Below are 26,472 nucleotides of genomic sequence, written 5' to 3' on the forward strand. Positions count from 1 at the left end.
AATCATATTTCTTCGTGCCTAATAATGATTTATTATGAAATGTTTTTCCCTTTTGTTTTCTCCAGTTGTGTAACATCCTGCCAAGCAGCAATTGGATGGTCATATTTTTTTTCCTGATTTCATTTGCCTGTGCCACTATCATGCTGTGTTTTCTCATGAGTACTTTGTTCTCCAAAGCCACCAGGGCTACCGCATGTGGGGCGATCTTATACCTATGCTTGTATTTGGCATATTTACCATTTAAGTCATGGCAAAACATCCCCAGTACTTCTAAATTTTTGGCTGTAAGTGAACGTAATGCTTACCTTCTCGATGCAATGAGATTTACTTGCTTAAATATTTTTGCAAGTCAATTTTGTTTTTTAACCTTTTATCGCAACATTCTTTTTTCAGAGCTTTGTGTGTCATGTGGCCTTTGGTTTTGGTTTGGATCATATCTTGAATTGTGAGGAGGTAGGCGATGGGGTCCAATGGTCCAATTTGCAGTCCAGTGATGGAGATTTATACAACTTCCATACATGTATAGCAATGCTTTATGTGGACGCCTTCATCTATGCTACAGCAGCCTGGTACATTGAAGCTGTGTTCCCGGGTAGGATTCCATTTAGCTTTATTTTTACAAGATTCAATTATATAGCTTTATATAATGTGAGGAGCAGAAGTATTTGCACCCCTTATGACTTTGCAAGTTCACCCACTTAGAAAATAGGTAGAGGTCTGAAATTTCAATCATCGAACCATTTCCACTCATAGAGACATAATCTGTAATCATAATCAAAAAAAAAATCCAGAAATTAATTTGTATAAGTTTTTTAAATAATGTATTTGTTATTTACTGGCTTTCATAAGTATTTGTACCCCTGAGAATCAGCAATAATTGTGACACTAAAACAGTTTGTTAGTCTACCTTAAAAAAGTCCACCTTTACCTCATGAGCACCCTTTTGACATCAATATTGTCACCTGTGCGCCACAGTCATTATCCAACTGCTACCATGGGCAAGACCAGAAAGCTTTCGAAAGACACCAGAGAAAAAAAATTGTTGAGCTTCACAAAAATGGAGAAGGCTAAACATGACTGATAATCTACCTCGTTGTTGGGCATAACTCATGAGAAAAGTGAGGGCGCAGCCTAGAACTACACGGCAGGAGCTGGTTAATGACCTGAAGAGAGCTGGATGCACAGTTTCAAAGGCCACTGTCAGTAGAACACTATGGTGCAATGGTTTAAAATCATGTATTGCTCAGAAGGTTCCCCTGTTGAAGCCAGTACATGTGAAGGCCCGTCTGACGTTTGCTAGGGACCATCTGAATGATCCAGAGGGGTCTATGGGAGGAAGTCATGTGGTGAGATGAGACCATTGTCGAACTTTTTGGTGCAAACTTTACCCGTGTGTGGAGGAAAACGAAGGATGAGTACAACCCCAAGAACACCATCCCCACTCTGAAGTATATGGGGTGGAAACCTCATGCTTTGGGGCTGCTTTTCGGCAAGGGGACAGGACGACTGTACTGTTTAAAGCAGAGGATAATTTGTGAAATGTATCGTCAGATATTGAGCCCAACCTCCTTCCCTCAGTCAGAGGTTTGAAAATGAGTCGTGGCTGGATCTTCCAACATGACAATCAACCGAAGCACACAGCCAAGCTAACCAAGGAGTGGCTGCGTAAAAAGGATGTCAAGGTTCTGGAGTGGCCTAGTCAGTCTCCAGACCTAAACCCAATTGAAAATCTATGGATGGAGTTGAAACTTTGTTTCTCAATGACAGCCTGGATGCCTGACAGATGTTGAGAAGATTTGTGTGGAGGAATGGGCCAAAATCCCTGTTTCCATATATGAAAAGAAATAAAGAAAGTATCTAACTGTAATTGCAAACAAAGGCTTCTGCACTAAATACTAGCACAGATTTTCTCAGGGGTACAAATATTTATGAACCCCAGTACATAACAAATGAATTATTGAAAAATCATACAATGTGAGTTCCGATTTTTTATTTATTTTTTTTTAAATGCGTCTTTGATTGAAATTCAAGCCTCTACCTATTTTCTAAGTGGGTTAACTTGCAAAATCACAAGGGGTGCAAATATATCTGCTTCTCACTGTATACATTTTATGGTTATTTCAATGAATTTTTTGACATGCGTCAACATTTTACATATGATTTACCCAATTCAAAGTTTACTTTCCTCATTTTTTTCATCGTGCAGGGTATTACTCATCATTTCAACATTTTGAACAATTCAACATTTTTAACTAAAAAAACCTCCCATAATTCAATGTATGTCACACAGGCTGTACGAAGGGATGGTTACCGAAACATGGTGCCAACTGAGTAACTAGACCGATAAAAAACGTACATTTCGCTGCCTTTACTCCACCGGCATATTGAGTGATGTTGAGTCACACTGCTCAGTCGCTCCTCAGGTAGCAAGTATTTTTGAGATGACAATTTAGGTGAGAAGAAAAACATCAAGGTGATGACACCAGCCTTCCTTTACTCTTTAGGCAAGTCATTTATTGCTGTTCACAAAACTTGTATATCAAGTATCTGTTGCCAGAAAATGTTGCCATGCAACAGTGTATGACAAAAGTGTAATGCGAATGCCACTCGTATGGGGACAGGGCTAATTCTACTGGATGTTCGCTGTGTTGACTTTCTGTATAATGTCATATCGTGAATGTAAAATGATTAATTTGATTTCACATCACTTCCAAATGGTGCCACCCAGGGGTGAAAGTGGCTAGAATTTCTTGCCGGAACTCTCCGACGTCAAGGTCACCACGGAGCCAGAAATTTTATTTATTTATGTATTTTTATTCATTTATTTATTTTTATGGGGGGGGGGGGGGGGTAGTAAAACCTTGAACTACTGAAATGCTAAGAAAACTGTTTTAGCAGTTATTTCTATAACACATACAAAACTGATTTTTCATTCAAAATTGTATTTTTTGAATGTTTTGTAAAATAAAAGTTAACAAAAACAGCAATAACCCCAACCATCTCCTAATTTTTCTTTTCCCTCATTTCCTCACATACCAAATGCCAAATCTCAATTTTAACTACTTAAGAACATAGGATGTATATTAAAATTGAAGTTAATGTAAACATTTTTTAAAAATAAGATATAAGTAACATACATTCAGAAAGATAAGTACAAATGTCTTATATTATGCAGAGTGAAATGGAATATATTTTGAAAATCGCGCAAACGACTTTTTTAATCATAAGAAAATGAATAAGTAGCCTAACATAAATGAACAAATATAAGTCCAAAGTGCACACTGACAGCTAAGATGTTCTGAACTTCCCCATCAGAGCAAATAAAACTATATATGATAAATAAGCCTTCTCAACTCTGTTCTTGCTATTAAGATTTGATCCATTTTATGTTGCATTGCCCTTTTTTGTCGCATCAATTCAAAGACTTTTTTTTTTTTGCTGTTCCAGGAAACACACACATTTGAACCAATCAGAGCTAACTATCTCTGTTGATCACATGTCAGTATGTCAGCCAATTGAACGGATAAACGAGTCCTGCCGTTTTGCTTTGCTGCGTGCATTCGCACATTGACGTGACTCATCATCGTCAGACTCAGATAACTGCAGCAGCTGGGGAAACCTCCATGCCGTCCGTGGAATAAAATAAATAATAACTATTGGTGGAAACGGATTACGCAACACAAGCACTTTATTATGCTTGCTGCTAACACTTGTGTATGTAAATCTGATGTTGGTAGATTGTTTTCTTCTTGGAGATGAAATGCATGTGTGGCAGCTTAGCATTTTTTTTTTTACATAGCGTTTTGACATTTGCCGTCATATTTTCGGAATCAAAGCACCGTGTACCGCAACAGCATTCCAGCCCTGACTCTTATACCGTAACTGCGTTCCTGACCGTTCTGGCCCACTTTCTCCCCTGGTGCCACCACCATATTGGCCATAAAGGAATGCTAGCACACACAAACATCGCAGTACAGCATCTCAGCGTTTGATGCGAAGCGCAGTGAAACAACAAAGAAGAAGCATCGAGCGAAAATTTCATGGCGTTCTTCAAATGGTCATCATTTTAGTGGGTTTGAGATGTATGTCCCCAAAAATTGGATCAGTCTCGAGAATATGAGATGCAGAAGCACTGTGTTTTAACTGGGTGCACAAATCGGGAGGTTAAATATTAAATTTGTCCCTTTTATCAGATACCCAAAGAGAATAAGCGGAGTGAAAGGTATGAAAATGTAATGTCCTTAGCCAATGATAAAGGCCAGTTTATGTGTACAAAATCATATACAATGAGCATACCTATCAATTCGTTGGGTTTGCCCGTACTTTGTACAGGATTTTCAATTTTTTTAATGGGTATAGCTAGCTTTACTTCCGCATTTCTGCTCGCGACTTCCGTTTTAATCTTTCTCTAACCAACACAACAGTGGAGCTGGACTGGGATTACTCATCAAAAAAAGAGTTTGGAAAAGCTGCATCCATCTGCCATCAACATGAAGAAATGACTAAGAGTAGCCAGAACCAAAATAGTTTTGTATTTTATCAATATAATGGCAGTGAATGGAAACACAATCAGGGCATCCAGTGCCCACACATCAACAACGTTGAATGTGTCCTAATACGTGAATATGTGAATTTTGTGTTGATGAAGGTTGATGTGGAACCAAGACGGAGCCGCCCTATTTTCGCTCAGGAATCTATCCTAAAAAATCATACCGCAAAACATGAAAGTCAAAACAAACAAACAAAAAATCATATCTTGTAGCGTCTGATGGCAACTTCGTTAGGGTTTTCAGTGATTTATTTCCAACCAAGAGCACGAATACGACTTCTGTAAGCCGTAGCTGATGACAACTAAACAGCAGTGTTTGTGCTTCCGGAAACTCGTCCAGCCCTCCCACTGTCTCTCTCGAGTCAGTCACATGGTGTGTTTAGGGACAGCATGTGAAACACAACACTAAACACATCAACTATGTTTCCGAACTCAACGATTGCAATTTTTTATTTTTTTTTTTCAAATGATTTTTTTTCCAGTAAAAAGAGAATATTAAATTGGGTAGATACATATGAAACCCAAAGAAACTTTATTTCACAATGTTATTGGCACTGTAATCACGTTTTATATTGTGTGAAAAGTTTGAAATGGTGGCCGAGTGGTTAGCACATCCGTCTCACAGTTCTGAGATTAAGGGTTGAATCCCGGGCTCCTGTGTGGAGTTTGCATGTTCTCCCCGTGCCTGCGAGGGCATTTGAAAATGGTGAACCGTAAAACAGACTCGCGTCAATGTGTGTCACAGTCACTTCAATTTTAGATGTTTAAGTATTAAGGTAATTAGGAATGTTTCATAAGGGAACCCAAGTTTGAAGGTATGAATGAGTGATATGAAGCAAAGTTTGTGTGTAAAATGCTGCTAGCAGTGTTGTTTTCATGAAAAATATCACGAAAATATTTCTTTGACGGACAATTTTTTCATGACGATGACGAGGCTAAAACGTGCCTGTAACAAGACGATTGCTGACTCATATTTTCGCGATGTGTGACATTTGCTTATTGTACGTGTACTTAGTCAGCATGCATTCTCGCAGTGTTTGGTCGTGTCAGTCGTGACATGTGCTTCCCAATGGACTTTCCTCCCCAATGCCTCTAAATAGACCTTCCCAGGGATGCTGAGTAGTGTGAGCCCCCTATAGTTGAAACACACTCTTTGGTCCCTTATTTTATTTTTTTAAAGGACTACTACCACCCTGGTCTGCCAGTCCCTGACATCCACAACATATTGCAATGGCATGCCAACTGAGACAACCCCACAACATACACAGTCTTTATAGTCTAACAAATATAATAATAATATATAATAATATAGTATCACACCAGTTATGTGTTTTATAAGCATGAATAAAATTTCTTTCACACTGCACGAAAAGAAACAAAAACCATCCAAAGATATTTCCATGAAATCAAATCTATTATGTCTCATATTTTCCGTGGTCTTTCAGTGCCAAATACAACCTGGGAGAGAGTTTGAAATCTGCTGTTGACTTTATGTCAAACTGTTAAATTTTTGCAGCGCTTTAAAGATGCCATGTGATTTAACAGGCTGCCGTCATAATAATAGGTTCCCGACAGCTCGCATGAGTGCGGTCATGTGACTATTGTTATGTCTGATTGATATAATGGAGTCATGTATTTTTTGTTGCAATGTCTCACCCAAAGTAGTAGTATTAGTAGTTAGGATAGTGTTTCTTCTTCACAAACCTACACAGGTAAAAAAATATGGCGTGGTAAAACTACTCTTAGGAGTACATTTTGCTAAAAAAGTTACTCAAACTAATATAATGGAGTAAATGTCAGCTTAGCCCTGACTGGAACTAGACATGGTGACCAGTTGTTAAATTGTCAAAATGTTTGCCATCACAATATAAAAGAGTACGATCAACATTTTGACGAATGAATCTTTGTTTTAGCTTTTTAGCTATTTCAACAAGCATTTTGCAGTATTCTATGGCAAAATTTGCTTTAAGTTGATGATTGTGTGTGTGCTTCAGGTGAATATGGTGTGCCACAGCCGTGGAATTTCCTCTTTAATATCAACTACTGGAGGGGAGTTCCACTGAATAACAACATGCCAATCCCAAATGTCCCTAAAGGGCATCGTAAAGGTGAGACTGAAAAAGGTCTCCTTCACGTATTTCAACACTCAAGTGCAAAAGTCATAATATAATGCAAGAATAGTTTGTTTGCATATACACTTTAGCTATGTTGTCTTGTTGAAGGTTGCATTGAAGCAGACTCAAGTAACCTGGTCGTTACTGTCAATATAAGTAACCTGGTGAAAATCTACGAAAAGGGAGGCAAGATTGCTGTCAACCACCTTAACCTGAGGTTCTATGAGGGGCAAATCACCTCACTTCTCGGACAAAATGGAGCGGGAAAAACAACTACCATGTATGATCATGAGTTTTGGAATTGATCAAAGATTCAAGCCTGGAAATAAGAAAGCACACTTTTTTTCAAGCATAATACCCAAATACTTAACTTTGTATAAATTGTTATACAGTACAATATATCATCGAGATTTCAATACTCCATGTATTATTGTCACAGGGTGTGTGCTAACAAGGATGTGTGTGTGTGTGTGTGTGTGTGTGTGTGTGTGTGTGTGTGTGTGTGTGTGTGTGTGTGTGTGTGTGTGTGTGTCAGGTCTATACTGATTGGTCTGTTCCCTCCTACTTCGGGGACCGTGTATATCCAAGGGATGGACATCCGGAAAAACATTGACATCATCCGAAGGACCCTGGGATTTTGTCCACAACACAATGTCCTGTTTGACTAGTAAGCATTTTCTTGTTTTTGCCACACTTATTGAGCCATATTGACCCTTCCTCAGCCAATACAAGATCTTTCCATGTCAGAGCAAAAATCTAACTTTTTGAAATGACTGTATTCTGTAACTCATGCCACTGCTTGCAACTGACAACTATAGACATCCAGTTCATTTAAACTGGAAGGCTGTGAATGCTCATGTTTCAGTGCCATTGATGGCTGTGGATGTCCAATTCATTTTGACTGGGAGAAGTTGGCAGCGAATGATAGCTGTGAGCTCTGGATTGGACGTCTAGCGCCGTCATTGACGGCCAAAGAATTTATTGGCCCTGGTGTTTATCATGTACAGTACTATCACTCAGTCGCAAAAGAACCAGTTCTTTACTACATTCCATTTAAATTTTTATCAATTGTCAGGCTGTAACATAGAAAACTATATACACTATATACACTATATACTTTTAACTCGTATCATTGCTGTATTTACAATATGCCAATCAATCCATTAATATTTGATTCTGATCCAAAAAACTGGGCCCATTGGAGAAATTGTTCAGTTTTTAAAAGGGGCCGGGAAGCGGGTTTTCTTCTGAGGGTGGCATCAGTCTGGGATTGAGCAAAAGAGTTTGTGTGTCCCTGTGGTCAGGGTAACGCTGATTATCTGCTGTCATGTCAGCGGGGAGTGGGCGGACTGACTGCGGACACGACATAATCTTAGATCGTTATGTCCATCAGTTATCATATGGAGAGGGTGTAATGTTGTTCGTCAACTGTCGGTATACTGCAGGGGTGCCCAATTCTAGTCCTGGAGAGCCCCTATACAGTTTTTTTCCCATGTCTCCCTCCTCGAATACACCTGCATCAAATAATGAGGATCGTTATCAGGCTCCTGCAAAGCTTGCTGATGAGCTGACCATTTGATTCAGGTGTGTTAAAGGAGGGAGACGAAGAAAACAAGCTGGATTGGGGCTTTCGAGGACTGGACTTGGACACCCCTGGCATACTGACTTGTTCTTGTCATTTAATCACTCACTTCTTGCATATAGGGGTTCTTTTTTCTGCACACGCACAAACATTCTTTCCAGTGCACTCATATTTTAATTGTATTTTATAATTGGTTACACTATGGTTGGTTCCTGGTGGTGGAGCTCGAAGGTGAGCGTCTGGTGGCCGGGCCTTTTCCCATGGGTTCCGGCCGGGCACAGCCCGAAAAGGCAACGTGGGTTCGCCTTCCCATGGGCTCACCACCTGTGGGAAGGGCCAAAGGGGTCAGGTGCGTAGCGATTTGGGCGGCGGCCAAAGGCGGGGGCCTTGGCGGTCCAACCTCCGGCTACAGAAGCTAACTCTTGGAACATGGAATGTCACCTCTCTGGCGGGGAAGGAGCCCAAGCTGGTGTGTGAGGCAGAGAAGTTCCAACTAGATATAGTTAGACTCTCCTCCACACACAGTTTGGCTTCTGGCACCAGTCCTCTCGAGAGGGGTTGGACACTCTTCCACTCTGGAGTTGCCTACGGTGAGAGGCGCTGAGCAGGTGCGGGCATACTTATTGCCCCCTGACTTGGTGTCTGTACGCTGGGGTTTACCCCAGTAGACGAGAGGGTAGCCTCCCTCCGCCTTCGGGTGGGCGGATGGGTCCTGACTGTTGTTTGTGCTTTAGCACCAAACAGCAGTTCGGAGTACCCAACCTTTTTGGAGTCCTTGGAGGGTGTGCTGGAGAGCGCCCCCTCTGGGGACTCCCTCGCTCTGCTGGGGGACTTCAACGCTCATGTGGGTAATGACAGTGAGACCTGGAGGGGCATGATTGGGAGGAACGGCCCCCCCGATCAGAACCCGAGCGGTGTTCTGTTGTAGGACTTCTGTGCTCGTCATGGTTTATCCATATCAAACACCATGTTCAAACATAAGGGTGTCCATATGTGCACTTGGCACCAGGACACCTTAGGCCGCAGTTCGATGATCGACTTTGTAACCGTGTCATCGGACTTGCGGCCGCATGTTTTGGACACTCGGGTGAAGAGAGGGGCGGAGCTCTCAACTGATCACCACCTGGTGGAGTGTTGGCTCCGATGGCGGGGGAAGACGCTAGTCAGACCTGGCAGGCTTAAACGTATTGTGAGGGTCTGCTGGGAACGTCTGGAAGAATCCCCTGTCAGAAAGAGCTTCAACACCCACCTCCGGCAGAACTTCTCCCTTGTCCCGAGGGAGGTGGGGGACATTGAGTCCGAGTGGACCATGTTCCGCACCTCCATTGTTGAGGCGGCCGATCGGAGCTGTGGCCGTAAGGTGGTTGGTGCCTGTCGTGGCGGCAATCCCCGAACCCGCTGGTGGACCCCAGCGGTAAGGGATGCCGTCAAGCTGAAGAAGGAGGCCTACCGGGCTTTTTTGGCCTGTTGGACTCTGGAGGCAGCTGACAGGTACCGGCTGGCAAAGCGGACTGCAGCTACGGCGGTCACCGAGGCAAAAACTCGGACATGGGAGGACTTTGGCGAGGCTATGGAAAATGACTTCCGGATGGCTTCGAGGAAATTCTGGTCCACTATCCAGCGTCTGCGGAGAGGAAAGCAGTGCACCATTAACACTGTATATAGTGAAGATGGGGTACTGCTGACCTCAACTTGGGACGTCTTGAGTCGGTGGGGAGAATACTTCGATGACCTCCTCAATTCCACCGACACGACCTTCCTTTGAGGAAGCAGGGTCTGGGGACTCCGAGGTGGGCTCTCCGATCTCTGGGGTTGAAGTCACTGAGGTGGTTGGAGAGCTCCTCGGTGGGAAGGCCCCGGGGGTCAATGAGATCTGCCCGGAGTTCCTAAAGGCTCTGGATGTTGTGGGGCTGTTGTGGCTGACACACCTCTACAACATTGTGTGGACATCGCGGACAGTGCCTTTGGATTGGCAGACCGGGGTGGTGGTCCCCCTTTTTAAGAAGGGGGACCGGAGGGTGTGTTCCAATTATAGAGGGATCACACTCCTCAGCCTCCCCAGTAAAGTCTATTCAGGGGTGCTGGAGAGGAGGGTCCGTCAGGAAGTCGAATCTCGGATTCAGGAGGGGCAGTGTGGTTTTCGTCCCGGCTGTGGAACAGTGGACCAGCTCTACACCCTTGGTAGGATCCTCGAGGGGACACGGGAGTTCGCTCAACCAGTCTACATGTGTTTTGTGGATTTGGAGAAGGCGTTCAACCGTGTGCCTAGGGGAGTTCTGTGGAGGGTGCTCCAGGAGTACGGGGTACCGAGCCCCTTGGTAAGGGCTGTTCGGTCCCTGTACAGCCGGTGTCAGAGTCTGGTCCGCATTGCCGGCAGTAAGTCAAATTCGTTCCCAGTGAGTATTGGACACCGCCAAGGCTGCCCTTTGTCACCGATTCTGTTCATAATTTTTATGGACAGAATTTCTAGTCGCAACCGAAGCGTTGAGGGTGTCCGGTTTGGTGACCTCAGCATTGCATCTCTGCTTTTTGCAGATGATGCGGTGCTGTTGGTGTCATTGAGCCGTGACCTCCAACTCTCACTGGGGCGGTTTGCAGCCGAATGTGAAGCGGTTGGGATGAAGATCAGCACCTCCAAATCCGAGACCATGGCCCTCAGCCGAAAAAGGGTGGCATGCCCTCTCCGGGTCGCGGATGCGATCCTGCCCCAAGTGGAGGAGTTCAAGTATCTTGGGGTCTTGTTCACGAGTGAGGGCTGGAGGGAGCGGAAATTGACAGGCGGATCGGTGCAGCGTCTGCAGTGATGCAGACTCTGCAACGGTCCCTTGTGGTGAAGAAGGAGCTGAGCCGAAAGGCGAAGCTCTCAATTCACCGGTCGATCTACGTTCCTACCCTCACCTATGGTCACGAGCTGTGGGTCGTGACCAAAAGAACAAGATCCCGGATACAAGCGGCCGAAATGAGTTTCCTCCATAGGGTGTACGGGCTCACCCTTAGAGAGAAGCCCGGTCTTCCGGGAGGGGCTTGGTGTCGAGCCGCTACTCCTCTGCGTTGAGAGGAGCCAGTTGAGGTGGCTCGGGCATCTAGTTCGGATGCCTCCTGGACGCCTCCCTGGAGAGATGTTCCGGGCATGTCCCACCGGCGGGAGACCCCGGCGACGACCCATGACACGCTGGAGAGACTATGTCGCTCGGCTGGCCTGGGAACGCCTTGGAATCCTGCCGGAAGAGCTGGCTGAAGTGGCTGGGTGAGAGGGAAGTCTGGGCTTCCCTGCTAAAGCTGCTGCCCCCGCGACCCGGCCCCGGACTAAGCGGAAGATAATGGATGGATGGATCAATGGATACACTATGGTTTTAATATCATTCATTTATTATGTGCTAAACGGCATGGCACCCCACACCATCACTGACTCTTAGTACTTGACACTGGACTTCAGGTATTTTGGCACTTCCTTCTCCTCAGTCTTCCTGCAGACTCTGCCACCTTGATTTCTGAATGACATGCAAATTTTGCTTTCGTCCGAAAAAAAGTACTTTGGATCACTGATCAACAGTCCAGTGCTGCTTTTCTGTGGCCCGGGTCAAGCGCTTCTGCTGCTGTTTCTTGTTCAAAAGTGGCTTGAGCTGGGGAATGCAGCACCTATAGCTAAGCCTGAACGATATATCGTTTAAACATCACCATCGCGATGTGTGCATGCGCGATAGTCCCATCGCAAGGGCGTGCGATAGTTTTTTTTTTTTTAATCCACATACGCCCTGCTTTCTGCTCTGCGCAGAGCCTTACACGCTCTTTGAACCTCACAGTCACTGCAGCTCTTGCTTATTAAAGTTAACGATGCTGGTATCATTGATCTCGCCAAAGAAGCAGACATCACAGCGCAGCAGCTGTCAATCATCATTTAACTTGTCAGACAGTTTCTGCAAGGAAGCCGCTGTGGAATGAATGTGTGTGTGTGTGTGTGTGTGTGTGTGTGTGTGTGTGTGTGTGTGTGTGGAGACGTTTGAGACATATAAATTAAATGCCAGAAGTCATCATGAGGAGTTATTTCTACATGGCCAACAAGAGTCACAGCTAAGGTAGATGAACAGAAGTATTTAATAAAGCCAAGCATTTTTCGACTACAGTACTTTATTCTTGTTCAAAAATGATTTGGTTGGACAGTTATGTTTAAAAGTAATCATAATATAACATAACATATGAAGTGCTTAAAACCATTTATTAATATATATATACATTATGTATATACAGTGCCTTGCAAAAGTATTCGGCCGTCTTGAACCTTGCAACCTTTCGCCACATTTCAGGCTTCAAACATAAAGATATAAAATTTTAATTTTTTGTCAAGAATCAACAAGTGGGACACAATCGTGAAGTGGAACAAAATTTATTGGATAATTTAAACTTTTTTAACAAATAAAAAACTGAAAAGTGGGGCGTGCAATATTATTCGGCCCCCTTGTGTTAATACTTGGTAGCGCCACCTTTTGCTCCAATGAGAGCTGCAAGTCGCTTGGGGTATGTTTCTATCAGTTTTGCACATCGAGAGACTGACATTCTTGCCCATTCTTCCTTGCAAAACAGCTCGAGCTCAGTCAGGTTGGATGGAGAGTGTTTGTGAACAGCAGTCTTCAGCTCTTTCCACAGATTCTCGATTGGATTCAGGTCTGGACTTTGACTTGGCCATTCTAACACCTGGATACTTTTATTTTTTAACCATTCCATTGTAGATTTGGCTTTATGGTTTGGATCATTGTCCTGTTGGAAGATAAATCTCCGTCCCAGTCTCAGGTCTTGTGCAGATACCAACAGGTTTTCTTCCAGAATGTTCCTGTATTTGGCTGCATCCATCTTCCCGTCAATTTTAACCATCTTCCCTGTCCCTGCTGAAGAAAAGCAGGCCCAAACCATGATGCTGCCACCACCATGTTTGACAGTGGGGATGGTGTGTTCAGGGTGATGAGCTGTGTTGCTTTTACGCCAAACATATCGTTTTGCATTGTGGCCAAAAAGTTCAATTTTGGTTTCATCTGACCAGAGCACCTTCTTCCACATGTTTGGTGTGTCTCCCAGGTGGCTTGTGGCAAACTTTAAACGAGACTTTTTATGGATATCTTTGAGAAATGGCTTTCTTCTTGCCACTCTTCCATAAAGGCCAGATTTGTGCAGTGTACGACTGATTGTTGTCCTATGGACAGACTCTCCCACCTCAGCTGTAGATCTCTGCAGTTCATCCAGAGTGATCATGGGCCTCTTGGGTGCATCTCTGATCAGTTTTCTCCTTGTTTGAGAAGAAAGTTTGGAAGGACGGCCGGGTCTTGGTAGATTTGCAGTGGTCTGATGCTCCTTCCATTTCAATATGATGGTTTGCACAGTGCTCCTTGAGATGTTTAAAGCTTGGGAAATCTTTTTGTATCCAAATCCGGCTTTAAACTTCTCCACAACAGTATCTCGGACCTGCCTGGCGTGTTCCTTGGTTTTCATAATGCTCTCTGCACTTTAAACAGAACCCTGAGACTATCACAGAGCAGGTGCATTTATACGGAGACTTGATTACACACAGGTGGATTCTATTTATCATCATCGGTCATTTAGGACAACACTGGATCATTCAGAGATCCTCACTGAACTTCTGGAGTGAGTTTGCTGCACTGAAAGTGAAGGGGCCGAATAATATTGCACACCCCACTTTTCAGTTTTTTATTTGTTAAAAAAATTTAAATTATCCAATAAATGTTGTTCCACTTCACGATTGTGTCCCACTTGTTGTTGATTCTTGACAAAAAAAATAAATTTCATATCTTTATGTTTGAAGCCTGAAATGTGGCGAAAGGTTGCAAGATTCAAGGGGGCCGAATACTTTTGCAAGGCACTGTATATATATAATATACCATTTTTTTTAAATCATACTTTGGGGAAAAGGTAAGAAAAAAAACATGCCTTATATGTATCTCTTTCCAATGCTAAATCTGAATAAATACATTGAGCACACACACACAAAAAAATTAAAATTTGGGGGGGCGGGGTGCGCAACTTCGCGGTTTTTCCCTTATCGCAGTGGGTTCTCGTCCCCATTAACCGCGAAAAACGAGGGATCACTGTACACTGGTCATTGAGAGTCATCCAAAGTCTTTCCAAACAGCTATTCAAGTCATCTAGTGAAATTTTCTTTGAAAAAAAAAATATATATAAAATATACAGTGGGGAGAACAAGTATTTGACAGTGTATCAAATACTTGTTCTCCCCACTGTATATATATATATATATATATATATTTTTTTTTTTTTAATAGCGCAATATAATATCACAAACCCCCAAAAAATCGCACCAATAGTTTTTTCCAATATCGTTCAGGCCTACCTATAGCCCATTTCCTGCACACGCCTGTGCGTGGTGGCTCTGGATGTTTCTACTCCAGAGCCAATGTTCCCTCTAATTTGCGTGCGTGCGCCTCAGTGCACAAGAAAATCCATGCAGCGCACAAAATAAAATGAAACAGAAACATATTGAAGCATCACTGTCAGCGCTGCAGTGATGTTGAACTGTCTGCGTCGCTGTGGTGCGTCAGCGCGACACTCTTCTTGGTCCGTTCGATGCGGCGACGTGACGCTCCTATTGGTGGTAAAAAGTGAGCTAGACTCTTGTGCTAATTTACTGAAGCAACATTCTGTTGCCAATCTTTGCAAGCGCTACAGTATTGAACAAATTTGTTTTCTGTCTCATTTTGCAACATAACTCAGGCAACGACAGGTGTCTAGCCAATAATACGATACAATACACTTCACTCACGCTGCGCAGCCAATCATAGCATGAACAGTGTTGTGCATATGTGCCCTGCCCATACGCATCGTGCAAATTAGCTAGCAAAAAACACTGCAGCCGGGGTAAGAGAAGCAAATGCTAACCCTTATCATGGCAAAAGGAACGGACAGCGATATGACACTCATTAAGCCAATGAAAAAAGTAAGATGGAATGGCTGTCGGAGTGTGCAAATAGAAGGACAAGCGGTGGAACTAAGTGATATTTTTTTTCTGACCCCCCCCCCTTTTTTTTTTTAACCTGTCCACTGCAAATTTATTACGTCTTAACTTTTCTTAAATCGAGTCAAATACGTTTCTCCATCTTGTTTTGAGTTTTAAAGACTAGTTAACAGATGAATGCGATTATTTTACTTACTTGAAGTAAATATGACTACTTGTTATCTGGGTCTTTGCCTTGGCAAAGGCCAAGATGGTGTTCTGCAACTTTATTAATCTTATTATCTGGTCTTTGCCTTTTTGGCAAAGCCCGATAGTGTTGATCTGCAACTTCATTATTTATTATTATTTATCATCTTATTCTCTGCGCTTTTTCGGCGCGCTGCACAGCCCGAACCACTGCACCGATCGGCACCGTTCAGGTATCGTCATGACCGGAATTTTCGCGCGACCGTGGCAAATTTGAAAACGCTACTTGTCCTGCAATTTTTGACCCAATCACATAATTTGGACATCAAAAATTCTGTGACTGTGAGGGGCATTAGGGTTGTATTCAGAATTTGTAAAAAAAAAAAATGTATGGGTCCCCTGAAATTTGCCCAAAATTTTTTTCATTCATTTCTGATTGGATTTTTTAAAAATTTCAAAACGCTACTTGTCCTACAATTTTTGACCAAATCACATAATTTAGACATAAAAAAATCCAGGACGGTGAGGGGCATTAAGAAATCACATAATTTAGACATAAAAAAATCCAGGACGGTGAGGGGCATTAAGATTGTATTCAGAATTTTGAAAAAAATTACGGGTCCCTGGAAATTTGCCAAAAACTTTCCCATTCACTTCCAATTGGAATTTACATTGCATTGATGCCATTGACGGCCATTGTATGTCGAATGTATTCTATTGATACCAATGTACTTGGACTCGATTGTGTTGACGGCCATGGACGTCCAAATTTTATCCCATTCATTTTCAATGGCACGCCCCCCAAATGTCCCCAAATGACCTGATATGACCAGGCTACGCCCCTAAAATGTTGCTAAATGACATGATATGACCAGCCTACACCCCCCAAACCTGATATTGTCCTCGAATTGTCCCCAATTCAACCTGGGCGGGGTTAAGATCTGTATCTTCACACGGCAAAGACCAGAAGTAATTTCTCCAGAAATTGCAGTTTCTAGTTTTTATTAAGCCCGTACAAAGTTGTTGCCTGGCACGGCCAGACTTTTGTCCCTGTATTTTTCAAACACTGAGAGAAAGGTCTGGGAACCAGCCCATTAACGGCCTCTCGAGCAGGTACAAAATCAATCGACAAATCAGATTCGTTTATTTGCGTTACGTGTTCTTAACGAGCAACGTCAGTCTTGCGCGTCGGAAGTCGTCTCCAGAACACACAGATGGTGAACAGGAGAGCCGAGAATATGTTCCAATCCAAGGTAAAATCAGTTTTAAATTAACAAAAACACATCGACACGAGTCATTGACGACAGTCTGTCCCGCGCTAGCCATGTTGAATAAACTCCACTCTCCTCGTATGTTTCCTTTCGCGCGCAAGTCCCTCGTCCTGCCCTTGTCGTTTTACTAGTCACGTCTACCCGTCGCTGATTGGTCCACTCCGCTGTCTGTTTGCTGTGGCTTGCTCCGCCCTGGAAATTGTATCCGCTGAATGGTGGCCAGACTCAATAGCTGGAACAGCGGTGAGTCTGGTGTACCAGGCAAACAAAGTTGGTCATGTTTCACCTAATTCCAGAAAAAAATGAAAAATAATGTTTTGAAAATATCTCTTCTTGATTTCATAACATTTCTGACAACCAAGCTTTTTTTAACGTCCTTAAACTTATTTTCAGCTAGCTATTTTTCCTATTTTAACAAATCTAAGCGAGTGAAATTTACTTGAAGCACTGGCAGATAATTTCACTTATTTCTTGTGTTTCTAGTTTATTTATTGTTATCTGGGTCTGATCTGATCTGGTAGTGTTATTCAGCTTTTGTTTTAATGGGATTTCTTCGGCGGCCGCACAGCCCGAACCGTTTGACCGATCGGCACCGTTCGAATATCGAAACGACCGGAATTTTCACGCGACGCAGAATTTTCCATTCGCCCATAAACACCGATTTTTCACTGATTTTTGAAAAAAAAAAAAAAATTCTAATTGTATCAAGTCCTACAATTTTTGATGAAATCACATAATTTGGACATCAAAAATTCCGGGACGGTGAGGGGCATAAAAGTTGTACACAGAATTTGGAACAAATTTATAGTTCCCCAGAGATTTGCCAAAAACTTTCCAATTCATTTTTAATGGGATGCAACGTTCAAATTTCCCATTCACTTCCAATGGAAATTACATTGTATCGATGCCACTGACAGCCATGTTTGTCTATCTATTGATCTATTGATGCCAATGTACTTGGATTCCATTGACGCATATGGATGTCAATGCCATTGACGGCCATGGACGTCCAAATTTCATTCATTTTCAATGGCATATACTTTGTTTAATGCCATTGATGGCCATGTTTGTTGATTCCATTGATGCCAATGTACTTGGATTCCATTGACGCAAATGTAATTCGATGCCATTGACGGCCATGGACGTCCACATTTCACACTCATTTTCAATGGCATTCGCATTGCATTGACGCACCAGTACACAATTGCAAATGAGGGCTATCCTCGTCCTTGCCATTGACGTCCATATATGTCGAGTCTATTGATGCCAATGTACTTGGACTCCATTGACGTATCGATTTACATATACGCAATCGATGCCACTGATGGCCATGGACGTCCAAATTTTCCATTCTTTTCCAGTGGCATTTACATTGCATTGAAGCCAAGTTAGACAGATGCCATTGACGGCCATGTGTGTCAATTCTATTGATGCCAACGTACTTGGATTCCATTGACGCATATGTAAGTGGATGCCATCGACGGCCATGGATGTCCAAATTTCCAATTCATTTTTAATGGTAAAAAAACAAATAGGACGTGTCCCCCAAATATCTTCGATTCCATTGACGCCCATGGACGTCCAAGTTTCCCCATTCATTTCTAATGGTATTAACATTAAATTGAGGCCAATTTAGTCAGATGCCATTAATGGTCATGTATATCAATTCTATTGATGCCAATGTACTTGGATTTCATTGACGCAAATGTAAGTCGATGCCATTGACGGCCATGTACGTCCAAATTTCACATTCATTTTACAATGGCATTTACTTTGTTTAAAGCCATTGACAGCTATGTTTGTTGATTCTATTGATGCCACTGTACTTGGATTCCGTTGACGTAAATGTAAGTCGATGCCATTGACGGCCATGGACTTCCAAATTTCCCATTCATTTTCAATGGGAAAAAAAACAACTGTTCCCAAATCAACAGTAAATGACCAAATATCAATCAGACGTGTCCCCCAAATGTCCACAAATGAATTGATATGACCACGACACGCCCCCCAAATGTTCCCAAATGACCTGATATGACAAAGACAGGCTCTCAAATGTCCCCAAATGACCTGATATGATCAGGACGCGCCCCCCAAATGAACTGATATGACCAGGACACACCCCAAATGTCTCCAAATGACCTGATATGACCTGGACGTGACATGATATGACCAGGCCACGCCCCCCACTTGTGCCTAAATGACTTGATATGACCAGACCACCCCCCACCAAATGTCCTTAAATGACCGGATGACCAGGACGTGTCCCCCAAATGTTCCAAAATGACCTGATATGACCAGGATACGCCCCCCAAATGTCCTTAAATGATCTGATATGACCAGGACGTGTCCCCCAAATATCCCCAAATCAACAGGAAATGACCTGATATTCTCCCCGAAATGTCCTCAAATCAACCTGGGCGGGGCTAAGATCTGTATCTCCACACAGCAAAGACCCAGAGTAATTTCTCCAGAAATTGCAGTTTCTAGTTTTTATTAAGCCCATACAAAGTTGGTCATGTTTCACCTAAATCCAGAAAAAAATGCTTTCAAATAATGTTTTGAAAATATTTCTTCTTGATTTCGTAACATTTCTGACAACCCAGCTTTTTTTTTAAATTATAGTCCTTAAACTTATTTTCAGCTACCTATTTCAACAAATCCAAGCGAGTGAAATTTACTTGAAGCACTGGCGGATAATTTCACTTATTTCTCGTAGATTTACACTGAAAACAAGGGAATTTAGATTGTTTTAAGGATGTGTGTTTTTGCAGTGTAGCTCCTCAGACACAGGTAATAGGAATTTTGAGTGTCCTTATTGTCTGAACAGTTTTAATGTGGGAGTTTGATATACTGTACTTCCATTGTGGTTCACTATGTTAACTACTACAACTGGACCTTAACCAGGCCAAAGCAGGACTATTCACATAAACAGTAAGATAGTACACATCTCATGAACAACGAGATTTTTGTCTTTTTTAAGTTGGCCAAATCAATTTTATTAAAAGTAAACTAATGAAAATTGTTGCTGTAATCGACGTAGGTTTGCATATGGATGGTAGGGATATAGCACGACTAACTTTAGAGGATGCTTAAATTGTCACCACCAACTTTTAAGTAACGTTATTTGCATTATTATATTCGTCTCTACCAATGTTGAGACAGAACCTATGCCCTTGAAACAAAACATTCTCCATTTTAGAGTGCCGTTTTAAAATTCTCCTTCAAATGAGTGGATGAATCATTTGGAGTGCAATTCTGCTTTAATTGAATGGGCATCATAAAAAGATCGACTGGAACACAGAAACACCTCCAAAACCAAAGCTATTCTGGAACACCATGGAAACGCCATGCCAATATGAATGGATACTGAATTTCATTAGTAATCACAATAGTTCTCTCATCTCCTGATCTAATGATTGGATCTGTTTTTTTTCCCTAGACCAATGTTTGTCACAAATAGTAGGAATATGGATCATTTAATTTATGATTTGGCCAGTGTTGTTCATCTTACTTTAAAAAAGTAATTCAATACATTTACAAATTACTTCTCCCTAAAAGTAATTGATGCACCGCCTTGGAAAACTGGTCCACCACCGTTAGAACGACAGGATTCCCCTGGGAAGATGGAAAACCAGACACAAAGTCAACTTCACTATGAGACCAAGGGTGACTGGGCACTGGAAGAGGACATACTAGAAGCCCGGTTGGTGGCCGATGAGACGCCTTGGAGGTTCTTATGATCCGACCAGACAACAACGGGTTCCTCAGCGCCCTCTAGCCAGTGGCACCACTCTTCGAAGGCAGCTACTACAGCAAGCAACTCCCTATTCCCGATATCATTCACCTCCGCCGGCTACAACAGGCGGGAGAAGAAGGCACAGGGGTGCAGCTTCTGGTCCTCCACAGAATGCTGGGACAAGGCTGCCTCTATACCCACATCTGAAGCATCTACCTCAACTAGGAACGGCCTGGACGGGTCAGGATGTAGAAGGACGAGGGCGGTAGTGAAACGTTCCTTGAGCATACCAAAGGTGGCGTTCCCTGCTGGTGACCAGATATAGGGGGGTAGAGTGGATGTGAGACCAGTGAGGGGGGCTGCTAAGCGGCTGTAGTTCCGAATGAAACGGCAATTAAAGTTAGCAAAGCCTAGGAACCCCTGGAGCTGTTTGCGGGTTGTTGGTTGGGGCCAGTCGAGAATTGCTTGTATCTTGCAGGGGTCAGGACAAATGCAGTCATCCTCCTCAATGTGTCCAAGGAATTCCACAGAGGGAGCGTGAAAAACACATTTTTCAGCCTTGATTAAAAAGTCTGTTTTCCATAAGGCGCTGGATGACCAAGCGGGCGTGTTGCACATGCTCCTTAAGGCTCTGGGAGAATACCAGGATGTCGTCCAGGTAAAGGACCACGAATACGTTCAACATGTCCCTGAGTACATCGTTCATAAGTGCCTGGAAGACAGCAGGGGCATTGTTGAGAAAAAAGGGCATAACCAGGTATTCATAGTGGCCACCGGGGGTCTTGAAGGCCGTCTTCCATTCATCTCCTTTCCGAATGCGGACAAGGTGGTATGCATTCCGAAGGTCCAACTTGGTAAAGATGGTAGCACCAAGGAGGGGTTCAAAATTTGAGCTCATGAGAGGAAATGGATGCTTGTTTTTGACAGTGATGCTGTTGAGCTGTCCGTAATTGATGCATGGCCTCAGATCCCCGCCTTTTTTCTTGATGAAGAAGAAACCGGCAGCTACCGGAGATGTTGATGAGCGTATGACACCTTCAGACAGGAGCCCATTAATGTAGCTGTCCATAGCTGCCTTCTCAGGTGGAGAAAGGTTGTAGAGGTGACTGGAGGGAAGTTCAGCACCAAGACGGAGCTCGATGGCACAGTCGTGGGGTCTGTGCGGATTAAGGGTGCAAGCACGCTCCTTACTGAAGGCCTCACCCAGGTCATGGTATGCAGAAGGAACCTTGGTGAGGTAAGGTGGAGTAGGGCTGGGTCATTTGGCCAAGGAAGGCGTCTGAGCGGACCAAAGGCAACGGGCATGGCAAGGAATACTCCAGCTTAGAATGCGGCCAGAACGCCAACAGACATGCGGTGTGTGGAGTTCCAACCAAGGTCTGCCCAGGATGAAAGGTTCATCAGGTGATGCGATAACGTAGGGGCGGATTCTCTCCACATGATTACCTGAGACAGTGAGTGTAAGAGTCTCACACTGATGAGTGATGGGGCTCACGGGACGACCATCCAAAGCGAACGCTGAGAGAGACTCTTCCAGGGGTGTGATAGGAAGTCCCACCTCTCAGGAATAAGAACGATCAACAAAAGTCTCATCTGCACCAGAATCAATCAGTGCTGGGATGGGGAGTGTTCGCCAGGTGAGAGTGACGAGAAACCTGGCTTTACTGGAGTTAGGATTAGACAAGCGGCTCACACGGAACCCCCGACCGAGTGAGCCTTGTCTTCTGGGGTTCGAGCCGAGGGAGCTCTTGAAGACAGGCATGGACAAGTGTCAACACATGCAGAGTCCCTGTTGTCTCCAGTGTTCACGTTCCGCTGGAGACAAATGAGCCCTTCCCAACTGCATGGGCTCCTCCTCAACAGTAGGTATTGAGGAAGCAGGGAAAAACTGAGAAGGCTGACTATGACTCGCCGGAGGTGAAGGAAGTTGCCTGGTTGCATCACGACGCTGGTAAGCCCCCTCTCGCTTACGCTCACGTTGTCGCTCGTCTAGGGATATGGAGAGTGTGATGAGCTGGTTCAAGGAGGTAAGCTTCCCTCTACCCACTAAGGCGTCCTTAATGGGCTCCGCCAGACCTCGTCGGAACGCACTGAACAAGGTGGGCTCATTCCACTGACAGCGGGCCACGAGGTTTCGGAATTCTGTGGCATACTCGGCTATGGAGACAGCGGGCCACGAGGATACGGAATTCTGTGGCATACTCGGCTACGGAGAGAGAACCCTGCTGGAGGGTTGAAAGAGCAGTATCAGCATCCTGCCCAGGGGCCTCATGATCGAAAACCATCCTGAACTCCTTAATAAATGCAGCGTAATCCTGCATATAAGGTGCAGAACCCTCTCGGCTTTCCATAACCCACCGACGTCCCTGCCCTGGGGTGAGGTTAACGATGTAGGCTATGCGAGCAGGGGCAGTTGTATACATGCTTGGTTGTAGTTCAAAGATGTACTCACACTGCATAAAGAATTCATGGCAGAGCAAAAAAGAGCCATCATACAGGCAACAAGGTGGGTTTCCCGGGCGGAGGGTGCGTCTGGCGGAGGGGCCGCGGCTGGAGGCCCTGAAGGAGCAGAAATCCGGGTGCTGAGAGCAGCAACCTGGTCAGTGAGGGTCCGTACCAAAAGCTTGAGTTGGCTAACCTGGGCCTGTTGTTCGGAAGCCTGCGCCTGTTGAAGACCAGACACCGCCCAAACCTCCTCCCTCAATCCAGAGAAAACAGCAGCTGCTTCAGATAGCTCGCGAGAATGTCACACCAACAACCGGTCCTGGGTCGCTCGGGGGTCGTGGGTCCCTCTGACTGCGACATGCTAGCTGGGTCTTTTGGCCAGAGCTTACTGTTATGGTGGCTGGAATACAACCCAAAAGCACAGCAATTAGGAGTCAGAGGTGACAAGGAGCCCGAGGGCATATTTATTAAACAAAGAAAATAAAAAAGGAATGACCAGAGGTGGTGGCACTGCAAATCCTTCGACAGAGTTGGAAGGCTGAGATGGCTTGGAGTTGCTGTGAAGAAAAGGGATATGAATAAGAAGTTTGGTCGCTTGAGTGGCCTGTACTTTACCATGTGAGAGTCAGTGAGGAGTGGGAGGAGGAGGTGAAGGTGAGTAAGGCCATAACAGTGTATCGGTGGAATTGAGGTTAGGGTTAGGGTGCACTGCTTTCCTCTCCTCAGACGCCGGATGGTGGACCAGAATTTCCTGGAAGTTGTTTTGCCGCCCGCCTGCCTCATTAGATCATAGGACATGGTTCTACTAATCCATGTGCTTTGTTGACATGTCTTCAGCAAACTGTTTGCAGTCTTTCTTGTGTACCGTCTTCAGAAGAGGCTTCCTCTTGGGGTGACAGCCATGCATACCAATTTGATGTAGAAAGCGGCGTATGGTCTGAGCACTAACAGGCTGGCCCCCCACCTCTTCAATCTCTGCAGCAATGCTGACAGCACTCCTGTAACAAGTCACATGACATTTTGGAAGGAAGATGACAAGTAGTACTCAATTTGGACATTTAGGGATGTACGTAGTTTCTAAGGGGTGTACTCACTTTTGTTGCAGGGGTTTAGATATTAAAGGGGAACTGAAGAGCTTTTCAGATTTCGCTCTTAAGTGTTTTACTCAGTTGAATTGTATTAAATGCGTCATTCGCTCTCTCAAAAAGTCACATAAAAAAAAATAATAATAATAATTGACCGCGTAGTTTTTGAGTTATGGCCATAGCAACACCATAGCAACGAGGGACGCGCCGTCCTGCCGACCCCTACCTCGTGACGTAACTTCCAGGAAGCCTCGCCACCACTCTGAACACGGAAATATAGCACCACGCTATCCTCGCCATATATTGCAAACATTTTCTGGGTTTTACTCGCGGGATTCGTCATGCCATCTCGATGTGTAGCGATATGAATTACTCACAGGAAGACTCGAGACTCTAGGAGTGGTCCAAAAAAAAACTTCTCCTGCAAAGGTTTGGACCGTTTTTGTTAGCATGCATACAGGTCCCCAATCGGCTCATTGTTTTCATCATTTCAGCCACGACAGCTTTGAAAACCTTCAACAATGCAACCTTGGTTTTCCAAAGACGTAAGTAGAACATTAATGGCTTTTTTTTTTTTTTTTTTATAAACGAGGGGGACTCCTACTGCCAGTTTGTTGAAGTTTAAATTTTTTTTTTGCTGTTGGCCTCTCATAAGTAGATAGGTTGGCTGACATGTCGTCTACTCATGTGATTTTATTACTATATCAATAGGTGTTATGTAAATTCAAATGTCCCCAGCACCAAATAGGTCCTTGGCTCGTTTTTTATATTTCAACATCAAGGTCTGCCTATTTGAAGAGGGAACAATAGCATCAAATAGATGCTGCTATGACTGGGGCATTATTATTTGATCACCAAGAAATTATTATTAAATTAAAATTAGGATTCATCCAATATTTTCATGCTGCTGTGATTTTTTTTTCCCTCCAGGAAGCCAAACATAAAAAATTAAGTGGCGGAAACCCTCAACACGATGAAAAAAGCGTTGCAAGTCAGTTGCCACCCAGTTTCCCAAAATCAAGAGAGAGTGGGTTGAGTCATATGATGACCGAAGTGATGCGGTGTCCAGCGATGACGACTGAAGAGATCCTATGAGGCCTGCCAGATGCTGAATTTCTTCCGTCTGCGACATCAGATGACGATGATTTAGGAGAAATAAATGTAGCAAATTTTGATGACATGAAATCATAAACTAGTCATATATACAGTACACATTTTTTAAAATCAAGTTACCTTCATATTTCAATGATAATGCATTATCTTTGTATAGAGAACACTTCATGCTACAGAAAAGAGTAAATACATATTTCCCACTGCCATTATCATTTTTCAATGTTGCGCTAGTCCGTTGCTATCCTAACTTTGTGTTGCTTACTAAAATAATGCTCTTTGATGTGTGCCGTTGTGTGCTTGGTATAACATGTTGTGTCACAATCTGACAACGAAAGCTAATGCAGATTCAACATAAACCTGGTATCATTTATTATTGCGGCCTATTGAATATTTTTTCAGAATGTAATATAATTACAATATATTATATACCAATAGAATACATTAAACAGTCAACAAAATGTGTCAATGTTGTTAACAATTTATGGTTTTAATTTTTTAATGAAATTCATGCCCCTGTCAGTGCTTCAGCCTCCGCAAGTTTGGCTCTCACGTCTGGGATCTCCTGATGACACAGGCATACTCTTGGAAGGGTAATTACTTGACGGTTTACAGCAACACCTGGAAAATAAAATGGTTTTGTCATTTATTTTGAAATATCAATAACATATCATTCATTTAGCCACATTTGGGCTAGCTTTATCATATTTAGATCGGTAGGAGCTGTCCCATTACCTAAAATCCAGTTTTAGCTATGTGTAGAGCATTCATTTAGCCACATTTGGGCTAGCTTTATCATATTTAGATCGGTATGAGCTGTCCCATTACCTAATATCAGTTTTAGCTATGTGTAGAGCATTCATTTAGCCACATTTGGGCTAGCTTTATCATATTTAGATCGGTAGGAGCTGTCCCATTACCTAATATCCAGTTTTAGCTATGTGTAGAGCATGGAAAAATATACAACCATGTAATCGCATTCTAATAAAAAAATCACGATGCTGGACTTACCACTCACTCTCCCGTTCGTGAAGTGTCGAGCTGTCAATTGGCGTCATGACGCCATCTGCTGTGTCAAGTAAATCGCCGTCATCTGACGCCTCAGGTTCAAACATGTAGGGATTAATTGTAGTTCATCTTTCCTGGGAGCTTTTGCCATCGGTAGCGTCACGAAAGAGCGATCCTGAATGGTTACCTTTGGTGGAAATATCACTGACATCGTTGTTGCTGCTATGTTCGCTGTGGGTAGTCTTCTGTTGCCTACGTCACACTTCCGGGTTTGCGAAGGGACCATTAACGGAGTGCAAAAAAACTAAAAAAAACGCAAATTATCCTTACAATTACGTGTTGATAATGTCATGGTTGTTTTGATGAACTTGTCCCAAGTTTATATTCATAAAATTACACCAAAATCC

The 26,472-nt window shown here is 43.4% G+C and overlaps 1 protein-coding gene and 1 long non-coding RNA gene across 2 annotated transcripts in view; both read left to right on the top strand.

Annotated features, from left to right (window-relative positions):
- LOC130912451 (phospholipid-transporting ATPase ABCA1-like) overlaps positions 1 to 26,472 on the top strand; it is a 273,656-nt gene that overhangs the window by 123,190 nt on the left and 123,994 nt on the right. The window contains exons 15-19 of the mRNA XM_057830556.1: positions 66 to 284; positions 394 to 592; positions 6,544 to 6,657; positions 6,772 to 6,943; positions 7,199 to 7,330. Coding sequence (XP_057686539.1) covers positions 66 to 284; positions 394 to 592; positions 6,544 to 6,657; positions 6,772 to 6,943; positions 7,199 to 7,330 — 836 coding nt within the window. The remainder of the gene's footprint in view (positions 1 to 65; positions 285 to 393; positions 593 to 6,543; positions 6,658 to 6,771; positions 6,944 to 7,198; positions 7,331 to 26,472) is intronic.
- On the top strand, positions 24,027 to 25,148 carry LOC130917064 (uncharacterized). Its single transcript, XR_009063415.1, has 3 exons — positions 24,027 to 24,376; positions 24,442 to 24,492; positions 24,878 to 25,148. It is a non-coding gene; the product is annotated as an uncharacterized LOC130917064 (long non-coding RNA).

The sequence above is a fragment of the Corythoichthys intestinalis genome, chromosome 1, assembly GCF_030265065.1.
Source record: "Corythoichthys intestinalis isolate RoL2023-P3 chromosome 1, ASM3026506v1, whole genome shotgun sequence".
NCBI lineage: Eukaryota > Metazoa > Chordata > Actinopteri > Syngnathiformes > Syngnathidae > Corythoichthys > Corythoichthys intestinalis.